The 15,973-nt window shown below is 42.3% G+C and overlaps 1 protein-coding gene across 6 annotated transcripts in view; it reads right to left on the bottom strand.

The window, feature by feature from the left end:
- COL22A1 (collagen type XXII alpha 1 chain) overlaps positions 1-15,973 on the bottom strand; it is a 222,257-nt gene that overhangs the window by 114,208 nt on the left and 92,076 nt on the right. For all 6 annotated transcript variants that reach the window (XR_009742416.1, XM_061447681.1, XM_061447685.1 and 3 more), the window contains 3 exons: positions 15,502-15,546; positions 10,375-10,428; positions 9,550-9,585 (listed from right to left, as the gene is read on the bottom strand). Coding sequence is in view for 5 of the 6 variants with exons in the window: in XM_061447681.1 (XP_061303665.1) it covers positions 9,550-9,585; positions 10,375-10,428; positions 15,502-15,546 (135 nt within the window). In the remaining variant the exon portion in view is untranslated. The remainder of the gene's footprint in view (positions 1-9,549; positions 9,586-10,374; positions 10,429-15,501; positions 15,547-15,973) is intronic.

The raw sequence follows: 15,973 nt of genomic DNA, 5'->3' as shown, positions 1-15,973 counted from the left end.
ATAAATAACACATAAAATCGTTTTGTTGCTGTGGATGATTTGTCACGTACTGGTTGATATTTTGCCTTGCAAGAAAAACCTATTCATTCCTTTTGCTTTGCTCTGAGAAGTTCCTGATGCAGTCTCCACACATCCCTCAATTTCAGTAGTTCCAAGAAAAGCACACGATGGCAGAGGAGTTCTGTGTCAGAGCACTCCAAACTCCAGTATCAATCTGCTCTTAAACATCTGCTGATGATGATATTCTACATTCTCCCCTTAGCTGCCTCCTTCTGATGCCTCATGGAAGTATGTAGAAAGCTTTTCCTCAAGATTAACCACATCATCCAGTCCATGATTTCTCCCGTCCTTGCAGAGCTCATTTCTTTCAATCTTCCCTGCTGGTTAAATCTGCAAAATCGCTGATCATTCTTCTCACTGCTCTCTGCATTGAGCAACATCTCTCCACATCACTCTCTGAACATCATGCCCGAACTGGAGACAGCATCTTGCCTTAAGTCTTATCGTCACCTGCTTATAACCTGCAGTGATACATCTCTGTTGACTGCCAAACATACTCGATACTTCTCAGTCAAATCTTTCCTAAAATTATAACTTATTTTGGTCCAATGACACACAGTAATTTATAACATGATGCTGCTCCCCAGATTTTTTTCATCTCAGAGTGCATTACAGAGGTCATGCACATTTACTTGAGGTAAAGGGAAGGGGAAAAGCTAAGGCCAAGATCCCTTGTGGAGCGAATGATATAGAGCTCGAAAGACAAAGCAAGTCTCCAGAGCCCCAAACACATTCACACCACCAAATGTATTAGATTTTCTTGAAATAACAACCACTAACGGTCCATGCACCGTTTCACCAGGAAAACAAACATTTACCATGAAAAATACCCCACATTTTTCTCATCTGGCACTTGCTACTATGTGCATGTTCATTAGCCGGCAGGGTCTGAGACATAAATCATTAGCTTTCTGTCAGGGCCAGAGAAAACAGGACTTGAGAGACATAAAATCTCTAGGTAGTCCTTAAGAAAAAGGATGAGACCCCCCTAAAGGGGAAACTAAAGATGTCCAGGGTTGTACTTGGGCTAGAAAAGAACATTGTGGAACATGGTGCTGCCATGGGCTCACCTGCACCTTCAGAGAACCCCTGGACAAGGAACCTGCACTTTCTCAGCCTGGCAACAACTTTGAACAGTGAAAAGGGGAAAATCTGGCTACTTAACTAGATACAGATGTGAAAACATGTACCAGAAAGAGAAGCAGGGAACACTTCAGATGCCTTTGATAGACCAGTGATAGCAACTTGCTTAGTGTAATGCTTCAACTCTCTGTGATTTTTTAGGCTATGAGATCCACTTCCAGACTATTAGGAAAGCTTTTCCATTTTCTACCTAACAGGCAGCTAATCCATACGTATCCACTGCAATATTGCTCTCAGGAGCATCCCGCATCCAAACAACAGTTATCAATGACAGAATCAAGGCAATCTATTTTGCCACCCCAAAGCTGTATCAGAAGCAGCATGAAGTTGACAATATTTTCTCTCGTGCTTCCTTTCCACACTGCCAGTGGATACTGGCAGAGAACTTGTCTAAAGAAACAAGTGCTGGACACTTTGCGAACTTGTGGTTGCCAGTAGATGTCATTATGTACCAGCAAAGCACCTGCCAGCCAGGGACCAATGCCGAGGAGAGTAATGTTTTCTGAGTTTATATATGGAAAAAAAACCAAGTTGCTAGTATTCTTGCACTGCTGAGAATTGAGCTGTCACGATGCCCAATTAGTATGCGATCTGGTTTCGAGCTGTTTATTACAATCTGCAGCTGTTATTCTGGGTCACAGAAAACTACCAAATTTATCTAAAAACCTTTATTATTGTTAAGAAAAAAATAACTCCTTCAAACCAAGGTTATTTAACTGTGCAGAATGTACTTTAACTACAGTTAGGAGGACTCAAAAATACTCAACACACAGACCAAAACTGCCTGCATACATAAGAAGATTCAGAACATACTCTGAGTAGTAAAGCAGATACTAATACTACTGCACTTCACCTTTTAATCAGAAGATTCATTAAAGATACCACAGATACAAATGACTCCAGTGAGCTTCATGACAGCTTTATAAAGCAGATGAGGTGTTATTATACAGATGTTTAAGTGCTGGAATGAGAGGTTAATTGCTGAGTGGCCTTAACCAGCTAAAGTCAGTAGATAAGAATTGTTCCTGAGAGAAATGATTCCCAGCACAATCAGAATTAAAAACCCATAGATATTGCACTTCCACTTTTCATTGCCTGGTAAGTTTGGGCTATGTTCACACTATTCTTATATTCAGCAATGAAGTAAGAAGATCTGAGTGCTAAGGAGGCAATGTTTCCATAGCCATTGTCTCGAAGGAACACAAATTTGTGGGCAGTTGGGGTTTTGTTTTGTTTTCAGATGTAAAACTCAATAGTATCCCAGTAGTATCTCTAAGCTTTGAGTTGTTTCCCCATCTTCTTACTATCAGTGTATGCTCACTGAATGAGCACTGCCCGATGTCCTGGATGGTGATGCGCAGTCTCCTGCTGTCTGCTCCTTCCTTAGACTCTTAGAGACACCCTTCAGCTCACTGGACTGGGTGGCATCTAAGAGTTTTGGGACTTAGTGACATTGTCTGAGTAGCCCAAACAAGGCCTATAACCTCACTGGAGCACCTTCCTGGCACCAGGTTTAAAGCTTCAGCAGTGAAAAGGCCACACACATCATCTTTTGGAGCCAGTATCAGTTTGATTTGGAACTTGCAGGAATAAGGATGAATTCTTGGTTCATGCAAGCACAGGCTCCACATTGTTTAAGGACTAAGAGATCACATCCTGCTTCTAGAAGTTCAGATGATTGTTCCCCTCCTTTGTATTGAAGCTGTTTTCAAGCTCTCATCTTGAGCTTGAAGCTTGGCAATATACCCTGCTAATCCTGACTCAGAGTCACTTTTCTGGCTTCGAGTTAAACTTCTTTCACCAACAGACATGTCTGGTGCTCTGGGCTCTCAGCTGAACCTGGCTACCACCACTGACCCATCCTGCTCCCTTGCTGGTTTGCTATGGGATAAGCCCTGGCTTGTGAGGTCCCTGCACTGTCAATCACAGTATTGCTCACAGCTCTATCTCCCTTAGGGCGCACACTGACACTCAGGGACCTCACTCTCAGATATTATTACAGCTCCATGTGTCTGAAATACCACTTCCAGGCTGAGCCTCACCTGCAACCAAGTCCCAAGATCCATCACTTCAAAACACCCAAGCAAAAGCTTTCCTTTGCTATCAATCCAGCACAGAGCAGACAACTCCAGCTCTGCCTGCAGCACCTTCTGCAGGCAGAACTGCATTCATTTCTTGTGCCCCAGGTTACTGGATGCTCACCAGCCCTGAGGCACTGCACTCCTGCTAATTTGGAAAGCCCTGCTGACAGCACAGCACTGGTGTAAAGAAGTTGCCTGGATTTCAGGTCAGACCTTTCTTATATTCAGCTCAGGGCAAAGACAGGGAACACAGGGCTCTGTGTGGACAGACTGTGTCTAAAGGGATAGATTTCCACAGCTTTTCCAGAAGTCCTAAAAATTGCAATAACTCCATTAGGAAGACGAGAGAAGGGGAAGCAAAGCCTTTGTTTGAAGGATCTAGCAGGCAAGGTACACAAAGTCTGAAGGGAAAGAGGTTCTCCAGCTCCATTTTACAGGAACAGACTGGCTGCTTTGCCCAAAGTCAGAAAATCTGTTAGAGACAAGTTTTAATCCTGGTCTCCTGCAGCCTTAACTACCTGCCTGCTTTTCTTTTCTATGCTTGGTCTTGCAGTCACCACATCTCTAATAAACCAAGCCACACCTGAGGCTTTATCCTCATTAGAAATACTATGATAAACCTTCTGCATTTTTATCAGAGCAAGTCATTACCAAGGAAAAAAAAACAACAAAACATTGTTAGGAGAATATAGACTTAATCAACTAAAGTTGGTTTTGTGATTATTAGCATGAAGGGAAGCAGATAAAGCACAAAGGGAAAGCTCGGATACTCTTGGAAACATATTAGTCTGGGAGGTCTCAATGTAAACCATAATGAAACCTTCATTCACCATCTCTGCTGAAGGTGGGTGCTTCTGGTCAGTTTTGTCCTCTGACAGATTTGGTTGCTGTGGAAAATTACAGTAATGATCACTTCACCCAATGTTTCATGACACTTTTCTTGTGTTTTCTACTCTTCTTCTACAGCTGCAGACAGTGTTGGCCCAACCTGAGTGGACTATGGAAACTTCTGTCCCCTTCTGGGCAATGAGCGTGTTAGGAACCTAAGAATCCTAGAATCAGCTAGGTTGGAAAAGACCTCTAAGATCATCAAGTCCAAATATCTACCAGCCGTCAGGACAAAGGTCCAAAGGTCCAGCTGCTTCTTGTCCCATCTGCAGCAGTGGCCTTAAGAGAGGCTTCTCTAGCCTACTGTCCCACTATCATCAATCACAGTTTGCAGAGACTCGCATCCTGAAGCATAGTTAATGTCTTTGTACTAGATGTTTACAGATGTCTCTCTTTAATTAACTTATATGCACTTTTGTAAGCACTTTTTGTAACCTCCAGAGCTGACTGCAATGAAGAGCTTGAATACCAACTGTATGAAAAGCAACTTCATTTTGTTCATTTTAAACTTGAGAGCAGCTAGTTTGATTTGCTTCCCCTTAGCTTTTACAATAGAATGAACAATGAGAAATATTTTCCTACTGATATCTCCATACCCCTCAAAGTTTAACAGATTTTCATCATACCCCCTCCAAAGTCATCGCTTTTCCAAGCGGTTTCTATCTGCAGAGACTTCTCTCTACCATTGACCTTTAGGATGCCTCACCACCAGTGCTTAATACTTTGTACTTTGCAAGACATGGGTGTCAGTTTTAGAAAGCCTCTAAGTTAAACTTTGCACAGAGGCATTAGAAGGGTAGGCTGGCTCGTGATGTGGATGGCTGTGCCCCAGGAATGCAGACCTCATGCTCTACTGAACCTTCCTTGTCATACATGGTTTCCCTGACTTCAGACAAGTCATTGAAACCCCATCTTGCTTGAATCACATCCAAAAACACTCTACAGGTGTTCCTTCTGCCCTCACTCCTCTCGTGCTCCTCTTGGATCAACAGAGGTTTGAAGATTTGAGTTATAACCCTTGCAGGACAAGGCCATCTGATATCTATTTGAATAACCTACAGAATAAAGCCAAAACATTGCCCTTCATAGTGATCATATTATAGAATTGGATATTTGCCTATGTATAATAATCAATTTATTAACATACGGGTGTGTAAAACAAGTGAATGACCACACAGTAAAGGAATACAGATTTGTGAGCAGAAATATGACAGACTACATCTAATGCCACAGGGATTAAACACTATGCCATGGTTTAACCCCAGCCAGCAAGTACGTACCATGCAGTCACACACTGCTGCCCCCCACCATGGTGGGATGGGGAGAAGAACTGGAACAAAAGGAAAGCCTACAGATTGAGATAAGAACAGTTTAATACTTAAAGTAATGGTGGTGTTCAAGGCCAGGCTGGACAGAACCTTGGGTGGCATGGTTTAGTGGGAGATGTTCCTGCTCATGGCAGGGGGGTTGGAACTGGATGATCTTCAGGTCCTTTCCAACCCTAACTATTCTATGATTCTATAATAGCAATGAAAAGGCTGGGAGGGTGTAAACCCCAAGGAAAATAGACAAGAAACCCCCAAGTGATGCACAATACAATTGCTTCCCACCCACTGACCAGCACCCAGCCTGACCCGAGCAGAGATCCATCCCTTCTGGGTGACTCCCCCCAATTTCTATACTGTGCATGATGTGCTGTGGTATGGAATACCCCTATGGCTGGTTTGGGTCAGGTGTCCCGTTTCTGCTTCCTCCTGGTTTCCCGTGCCCCTCCTCACTGTCAGAGCATGAGACTGAAAAGTTCTTGATCAGGGTAAACATTACTTAGCAACAACTGAAACATCGATGTATTATCAGCATTGTTCTCATGATAAAGCCAAAATGCAGCACTGCATCAGCTACTAGGAATAAAATTAACTCTATCCCAGCTGAAACCAGGACACGCTACCAGGGCTGAAAGATGCTAGTCAACAGTGGAAAGTTAAGAATCAGAACAGAGCACTGGCAGCTGAATCACACCTACCCAGGAAACCCACTTGAGAGCAGTTCACAAGAGCACCTGAAGATGCATTATTTTCTTGTTGTGTTTTTGTATCTAAGCACAATTACTTGGTATGTGCATACACGTTTCTGTATGTGAAAAGCATTGTCTACCAGGCTGAGATACTTAAGTCTGAACAGAACATCCTCAGCTGCTGCTTGAGCCATGACACAGTGAATTTCCTGGCTTTCAAAGTCACACAAGACCTCACATCAACATGAATTACGTTTTTAGCCACAGCTGCTGTTATTTTTTGGTTTACCATTAAAGATGTGCTTGGCATGGCATGTATGTTAATACAAACATTTTGGCTTTAACTTAGTGATGTAACTGAGGTAATGGCCTGGAGAAGCAAGGCCAGTGTCTGCCGTCCTCCTGGAAAAGCGCAGGGTTTGCCCTCTAACAAATGCCTCAGACCTGACATTACTGCCCTACACACAACTTGGCAACAGCATGATCCTGCAGGTGTTAGGCGCTAGTATAGCTGGAAAGCAGTGATATAATAAAGGGATGATTTTAATCTTGTCATCTCAGTCATTTCAAAGGTGAGGTAACTTCATTCTATCAACACTTCAGATGTGAGCCTTAGGATAGAGAGCAGTCCACAGCACATGCACAGCAACAATTGCACAGGCTGCAGTTGTTTGACATCCACTATCTCTGATCCAGTTGCCTAGCACTGGCCCATACCCATAAAAATGAAGGGGACATAAAACTGTGACAGTTAGAGTGGAAAATAAGAATTTATGCTCATGCAGCCATTGTAGCACAGCAGGCAAACAAACGGACCATGTGAATCCTTTCTTTCAGGTGTTCTGTCTAGGAAGGGTTTCATTCCACAGTCTTTCCTCTCTTTTTCAGGAGTATAGATGGCAATTAGCATTGCAAGCACTTGCATCCCCATGGCTCTGGCTACTTCCTCCTCACAGGCACTTCTGATGCCAAGACATCAACATGGAATTCTGCCCCTTTATGCAATAGTGATCCATCATATGCGTACCACCTCCATGGCTGATCTCCCCTGGTTACAGTCCTACCCCTTTCTGCTGCTGAAGGCTCACCTTTGCACCTGAAGGCTGACCCTGAAGATGATCTTTTGTGTTTGGGGGAAAATTATACACACAGGCACGTCACCAAGGAGAGCAGTTTTGGGCACCTCAGTATAAGAACACCAAACTAATAGACTGTGTCCAGAGGAGGGTGCCCAAAATGGTGAAAGCCCTTAAGGACAAGACTTAGGAGGATCAGCTGAAGTCACTTGTTTGTTCAGCTTGCAGATGAGAAGACTGAGGAGTGACCCCATCACAGTCTACATCTTCTTCAAGAGAGGCAGTGGAGAGAGGTGATGATCTCCTCCCTCTGGTGACCAGTGACAGGACATGAGGAAGTGGAATGAAGCTTCTGAATGAAGTCCAGATTAGACGTTAGGAAAAGGTTCTCCCCTGCGAGGGTGGTCAGGCACTGGAACAGGCTCCCCAGGGAAGTGGTCATGCACGAAGCCTGTCAGAGTTCAAGGAGCATCTGGACGATGCTCTTAGTCGTATGGTTTAGTTTTAGGCAGTCCTGCAAGAAGCAGGGAGTGGGACTCAATGATCCTTATGGATCCCTTCCAACTTGAGACATTCTATGATTCTATATCTCCAGGGAACCTTTTTAACCAAGCCAGCAAAGTACACCTGATATATCCTTTCTCTTTAGCAGCCACTCAGCCACTGGGCAGAGTGTACCGCAGGGCACAAACACACTGGGTTTCAAATACACAGATGTTGCCTTGGCTGGCAGAATTACCAAATAAACTACACAAGCTGGCCATAAACTCAAGGATCTCCATGCCTACACATTCATTTGGGGCAGTACATGTTGTTTGGCTATCTCAGTCAAAGAAGTTCTACACATACTGTGGGGTCCTTTTATATTTCCCCCTCCAGTCAAGACTTGCAGATGTATTTTTCTAGGCATGACAAAAATACAGATGATGTTTTCCAACACTTTTCTGCAGAAATCAAAACATAAGAAAACAAGAACTTGCTTCAACTGCAGCACAACTCATACTGTAAACACTGTGCTTTCCATCAGACTGACTCTCACCACCTGCTAAACACGAGCTGGTTTCCAAAGGCTGAATCCTGAGTCTCAAAGGCTAAAGAGTGGCTGTCAGCAAGAGGTCTGCAGGAAGATGGATGCAGAAGTGTGCACTTTATAGCCCCCATGTCTCTAGTCTGGCTCAATAGTAGTTCCTGCCATGAGCAACCCTCATTTAGGTTGTAACTTCACATACATTATCACTATGTACAATCAATATATCATGATCATAGAAAGAACAAATGAGAAGATGCAGTGGCGATAAGTGCCATATTCTTGCTAGCGCAGCACTCTTCCTACCAGACCACAGTCCAATATAATTTTAAATTCCCTGAGCAAATGGGTAGCCACAGACCCTGGAAAACAGCTCTACAGATGCTGAATCCCATTTTCAGCATGAACCATGACTTCCTCCTCAATACATCCATCTATCTCCCAGACCTTCATGTCAATCTTTATCCATCATTTCCCACAAATTGAAAATTCATTTTGATAAGGAAAACATCCACAACCAGGTGTGATACGGAGCTACAGAGAAGAAGAGCTCCTTCTCCTCTGCATTCTAGGTCTTCAGACTCATTTTGTTGTGGGGAATGGGAAGTTTGCAGCCAGAATTGCCTGGAAACCAATCTTTTTTAATGCAAATTAATCTACTTATGGTACTTGTTTTACATTATTGACAAACATCATTGAAAAGGTTTTCCAAGACAGATAATCTAGCAATTTTCAATGGTTAGTCTGTATCCTCAGTTTTAACCTCCAAGTCTTGTTACTTCCTGCCTAGTGTTTGCAGTAAGATATTCTGGCATTTGTCCTTCAGGTCACTAATGAAAATATCCAATCAAAAGAAACAGTGTGACAGTCTCCTCATGACCCAGATTTAATCCTGTTGAAAATTCAATAAACTCAACATTATACTTTCCCTTTGTTTTCCAACCTTCTAGCCAGCTGCTTTACTGCATTATCCTCCACATACTCACTGCTGCTTACACAAAGCAACAATTATGATTTCCACTTGATAGCATTTTAAATAGCCAATGCACAAAGGAAACTCAAAGAACACAAAGGGGACAAGCAATGGACACTCAGAATCTTATCTGCAGGAGGAACATAACACAATCAAAAAGTTCCCCACAGAGATCCAACTGTATCACTTCGCTTGCATCCTGTGCACTCCAAAAGCAACCTGTGAGCTATGGAAACCAACAGCAAGCAACTCTAATTTAATTAGTCCAATGAAGGATTAGATCTTACCTTCTCTCCTTTTTCTCCTCTGCCATAGATTCTACCCTAGAAATGAAAGAAGGAAAAAGGCATATCAAAGGACATTGTAAATATGTATTTCACCTTTTCCTTGTTATATATCTGAAATACATCTATCTCTCCATATATATCACATCTTTCTCTATATCTATCTATCTGTACATACATACAAGTCACAGGACAGCTGCTACAGGGAAAGCAATTTTATTTGGGCATAATTCCTTAGTAATAATTCAGTGACAAATTAAAATAGTGAACCTATCCTCACTTCTCCTGCTGCAGTCAGAAACACATCTTATTTTTTATTCAGGGCAGAGTCTGACATTACAGTTCCAAAATCAAAGATGCCAACAATACTCATGAGAATAAATTTTACATAGGGTTAAAGATTTTCTCACCTAAAACCTCAGCCTGACATTTGCATTAATTGCAGCTGAGGAAAGCTCTACCTTGGTCATATGAATGTAAAACAGTTGAGAGATTTGCATCTTCGTTATGTTCAGTTGCCTCACACTGTCCCCATTAGATGCACAGGTGTGTTATAATCAAGTACACCCAAGTAACATATTTTAATTAGAAGGCCAACACTAAGTCAGTTACCAGCTTTATTCAGGGATGAACCCGTTTATTCCATCCTGCTCCAAGAAATTACAGCGGGTGGCAGAAAGATTAGCTTCCCCCTGGGATTAAGGCCCAGCAGAGGGAACATATTCCACAGAGCACATTGACATGGTGAGCAAGTTCTCACCATAAAGGAGAAAAAACTACTTGCATTTCCATCTCGTTATGTAAAATCATTCTGTATTTCTTACTTACTGACTCTCCTTTTTCTCCTCTGAGCCCAGGAAGCCCTTGGGTGCCACTTTCTCCCTTGAAAAAGAAAGAATGTTAATACCACAGATTTGGTTTAATTCATTCCTTTCTTGACAAGCATAGAAATAACAAGTGAGATTTCCTCTTACAACTTCCTTTTGGACTTGTAGTGTTTGTATTTTGTGGCCAGCTTTGCATTGTTTTGGGAAGCAATGCAACAAGAGTTTGACTGAGATTGCAGAAGCTTCTTATCCCACCACTCTACAGCCAAGATTTCAGCTCCTGCCATGAGGTTTGGTGTTCCTCATTGCATTTATGCTGAATTGAATGTCCAAGTTCTCAAATTGATTTTATAACCTATGTTTCAAATAAAAATACTGCTAGAAGACTTCAGAGTATATTGGTAAGGCAGAGAGCTTTCTCTTGGGAGGTACTTCACTAGGTCTTACTTTCTATTAAGCCAGGAAGAACTTGGAAAGTTGGTTTGCATAAGACCTAAAGGGTACACACCTAAAATATGGGGAAAATAAGCCAGCAAATATGTCAAGATTTTTAGAGCTATTAAAAATATCAAACCCTCTTGTTTTCATTCATGGTAGACTTCATAATCAGCTAAATCCTGCCTTCTGATGCAGGAGTGTGCAGCACACACACTGTTACTTTCCTTGCTGGCTCCAATGAAAGAGAGGGAAGGGAACACAGGTGAAAAGACAGCTGAAAACATACAGATTATGATGGGTAAATGAATGAAAACTGGAGAAGTAAATACATAGGGAGGAAAGGAGAAAATGGTTAATCAAAACCCCACTAAAACCTTTTCTTCATGTGCCTCCTAAAAAGGACAGGGATGAAAGGGATAAAAACCCCTCCAAGCTGATGCATAGTTACATAAATATTCATCAGGTACAGAGCTAAAAGTGATGTCAAAAACAGCAAACAAAAATACCTGCAAATCATTTTCACATACTTCTCTGCAGTCACAAAGCTGGAAGAAGGACCAGCTGAGCATAGACCCATTGCTAAAATGAGTTTAAGTCAATGTGTAGAGTTGACACCAGCTCCTTCAATTGCACTAGCACTGGGAGCTGCTGGAGAGCAGAGGGCTCTGCCCTCACACCACTACCTAGTTCCTGCCTGATTCTCACCCAAAAGGTATATACCTGCAGTACACTGTGCTGAGCTCCCCATCCATCACTGACAAATACATCCTCACCTATTTGTGTCTCCCACTGTCTTCTGCTTGTAGGGAGTTCAGACACTTCAGTATAGACTGGCATCAAGCTGAAAATGTCTCCAACCTGAAGCAGCACCCTCCAGTGCTACAGCAGCAAGAGGCTCAATGACCCCTGTGCTCCCCAGATCTCACAGGAGTATTTAATTTGTGGCTCTATTTGATTTATCCTGATCTATGCCCCCCGCCCCCCCCCCCAATGTGTTTAGCCGAAACCAGAAGCTGAAACATTTCTCAGGATCATGCTTTCTTTCCCCAGGTGAGGACAGGCTTCTGAAAGCACAGGAAATATGAAAGTTTCTTTCTTTCTTTAACTTTTATCTCTTTTTTTTTTTTTGCCAAAAGAAAGAAACCTCACAGAACAAGCTGCATATAGGCAAAACCACAGTCACAGTCAATTCAAATAGGCTGTGGCAAAGCTCTTAAAAGTTTTCTTATGCAGCCACCTCTTTTAAGTCACTTCAGCTATACCGAATCTCCTTTTAATGGGGGGGGGAAAAAACAAATCCCGCTACAGCATGTCTGATACACTGGACTTCACAGACTTCCCAAAGGCAGGTAAGCAATGTTGGTTTTATGATGTAGACAAAACTACATCTCGCAGAAGAGTGACTCTCTCTAAACTCAGATCAACAGCAGTTCTGGAAGAAAGCAGAAGCCTACTGACTAACAGCCCAGTGCCCCAACCAGCCAGCCTGCAAACAACACAACATGCAAGGTAGGTATGGAAGGAAAGTAAATTAGCCTGAGCTATCATTAGCATCTAGAATTTAGCAATAAGATCCTGCTTCAGGCATGTCAGTCAATTTTTCTAAAGCTATTCCCTGCCTCACTCTTTCCCAATACCATCCTTTATTGTATCTCCTTCCAAAACATGCATATTCTGTTTGCATGCATTATCCTCAGTTTGGAAGCATGGGTAACTCAGGCAGAGGTTCTCATTGCTGAGGAATGTTTTCCTCTATAAACTGCAAGTACTCCTGTATCTCCCTGCCTTTGGAGGCTTAAATTATAGAGGAACAGAAACTCATTGTCTTCCCACACTTATTATACAAGTCAAATATTTTCACTGATCAGATGGTACCAAAAGAAAAGCCTGTCCAAACCTCCAAAAAGAAGGAATATGTTATGGGAGATCAGGAGAGCAGAGCCTAAACACCAGTCCTTCCATTTTCAACTTATATAACAGCCACATTCACTTAACAGACCCTCAAACTGGCTTTTTTAAGAAAGGAAAACAGAAAGAATCATATTATTCCTTCTTTGGATAAAGGATGAAAAAGACATCAGTCTGAGGAAAGTGAAGCAAACCCAAGTGCTGCCTTAGCTTGGAGAAGGAGCTTCACAGTCTTTCAGCATTTGCCAACCTCCCCAAAGTTCCCTGTCCTGTGAGACAAAGCTCCCAAATGCCAAAGGGGCAGAGGGGTGTATCTCTGACCTCTCTCCCTGTTTATATCCCCTGGTGGGGCTTGTTTCTCAGGTGAATCCTACCACCTGTGTGCTGGTTTCCTAATACAGCTGAACCAGCTGCTTTGTGGGTTCCTAGATGACCATATAGTCTCTCACAATGCACTTCTCATTATCGGTTATCAGACTGTAAAATCTCTCTTGGGCCCCAGTCATTTAGAGGTAGAATTCAGCTTTGCAACTCATCCCAAATAAGGGATACTCAATAGTGATGGTGTCTATATAGAAAATGTTTAATTTTGACTCAGAGTCCTGCTGTCCCTGCTCATAGCAAGGAGTTGGAACTCGATGATCTTTAAGGTCCCTTCAACCTAAACCATTCTATGTCTATGTTTCCATCTTTTCCTGATAATTTCTTTCCTTATTCATTTGTTCACTCCTTCCTCTCTGTTTAGTCAATCAATGTTTGGTCTTTTCTTATGCTGTACCTGCTTGCTAGCCTGTTTTAATCAAACCTAAGAGTATAGGAGAGATCTTATGATTATTTTTAGTGTGGGCCCCCATGGGGTCTTAGTCTTTCCTTAATAAAGTATCAGGTGGTAACACTGGGGAATTGCAAATAGCATTGATTTTCTGTCCCATGGCCAGCATTTTAGCCTGGGTAGCTCAGTAATGTTGCAGAGAGAGGAGTGGAGAGTACTATTAGCTCACGCATATACAACAAGGACTGTCACAAGCCGGTCCTTGGCAATAGCGACGTAGTAGCTGCTGCTGAGGGTGATATACATTATTTAATCACAACATCTTTGCATGTCAGGAGCAAAGTCTATTCCTTGCCTTATTTAGCAGATGGAGAAGCTAAGTCTTTTGTCTCAAATCAGCACATCTGTACCAAATTGTTGTCACAGCCTAGATTTAAATCCCCAGCTTCCTGAGAATGCAACACAGTCCTGCCTCAGCTGAATGCAAGTCTCAGACCACAACAGACAGGGAATAGTCACACGCATCTGCATTGCTCCTCAGCAACCCACCTGCAAGAGTGAGATGAACATTTTGGGATCTGATACAGAAAACCTGCTGATGCTGTGCGTATATAGAAACTATTTTGTATTCAAGTAGTACTTCCTGCACCCCAGCAGTGTGCCATGGTACACAGACAGACACCCTCACCAGCACATAGACCTTGTCAAAGCAGTGAAAGACAATGGGATGTCTTGCTGTCGGGCTCTTTTATTATTATCATCATTGTCCTTCTGCAACCTCCCAACAACAGTCATGGCTCTGCCATTCTTCAAAGAGCCCATCATTATTTAAGCTGTCACAGGTTAAAATAGAAAGTTGTTATTTATACACTCATGGAAGCATAAGGAAATATTTTCCGCAGTATCAGTCAGGCACATCTGAGCAGTAATGTGTCCATGTTCCTTCACACCAGCAGAAAGCATACTCCAAAACACATCTCATCAGCCAAAACTTCTCCCTGCAGACAGCAGATGAAGCCTCCCCAAAACCCCCACACCACATTTCTGAGGATGTCTGACCTCCCAAGATCCAGAGGTTTCTCCTTTCCCTTCCCACAGCTTTCCGTAACAATTGAGTAACTTTTGGTGAGGTGCAACTTGCTTATTCAGCAAACAGGTATAAATTCAGCAGCTGAATTTGCAGAATTTATTCAGATGTAAATAGGTTTGAATACAAATTATTGCCAAACATCTTTTTAAGCACACAGATGGTGAAATTTGGAACCAACACCACCGACTTCCACCTCTTCGGCAATATTGAGTCTTCCTTTTCTTCCTGTACAAGTGCTCCCTTTAAGCCAGTTGTCCCACAGGTCTATTTGTGACCAAGCACAGAAGGAAAATGTGTGACCAAGCACATATCAAAGAAGCTTGCAGGATATGCAGGATAATATAGAGTCCGCACTGTAAAACTGGAAGCAGACATCAGGACCACTCTCCTACCCTGTTATCTAGGAAGAAAACTACTGAGGAAAGTGGCCTGTATTTAACATCATGACTCAGACAGTCTTGCTAAAGATACCAGGTTGTGGCTAATCCTTTATCCTAGTCTCAGGAAATGCTCTAACAGCATGACTAGGAGCCTGCTAACTAACCAATAGATACCTATTACTGCTGAGCAAGGCACGGTACAGAAGCAGCACATGGGTTTCCAAGTAACTTCTCATAAAAGCTGTGCATGACCTAATGAATAACATTAACTTACAAATATGCCAGTTTAGAAGCTACAGGAAAAGATTTGGAGCACACTCTCAAGAATGACATAAAGCAACAACAGAGAAGTTCAAATGCAAGCCTAGAGCAAAGATGCAAGATGGACAGAGTCTCTTGCAGTCCCCACCTCATTCAAAACTATCTGAACTCAGTCAGATGCCAAACTGACTTTAATTTCTCAAAATCTTAACTCCTTGACTTGCTTTGAAAGCATTTTATTGTTTTTATGAAGCAAAGGAAGTAGCACATGTTACTGACCTTTTGACCTTTAGGACCTGCAGGGCCAATTGGACCTCTCTCCCCCTAAGACAAATAAAAAGAGATTAATCACACTGATGTTATCATTCTATTGCAAAACAAAGCCCTACAACAACTGGGAACAACCAAAATGTTTTCAGGTTTTAGGGGGGAACAGACTAAACCTGACGTGCCCTCATGAGCAATGACAATGAATCTGGTTTCTCAGATGTCCTAGTCACAGTAAATGTAGGCAAGCGCACTTCTTTTAAAAGCTATGAAGTTTTTTCAATGTAGCTATATTTACCTCCAGAATATCTTCTGTTTTACTTGAAGAAGGATGAATATAACTGGGCTGGGTAAGAATAAGCCCTTTGTTTCCAAGGTTTTTACCAGGACTATCAGCATGATCAAAATCACTAGATTAGGTAAAAAGAAAACATGTGGGAAGATGGCCATTACCTCTATTAACATTCCACCTATGACATACACT

Source organism: Pezoporus flaviventris, unplaced genomic scaffold, assembly GCF_033815535.1.
Source record: "Pezoporus flaviventris isolate CSIRO_AGI_PZ_B2104156 unplaced genomic scaffold, CSIRO_AGI_Pfla_v1 ptg000007l, whole genome shotgun sequence".
Lineage (NCBI taxonomy): Eukaryota > Metazoa > Chordata > Aves > Psittaciformes > Psittacidae > Pezoporus > Pezoporus flaviventris.
The sequence above is the reverse complement of the archived record's forward strand: the minus strand, read 5'-3'. Positions and strand labels throughout refer to the sequence as shown.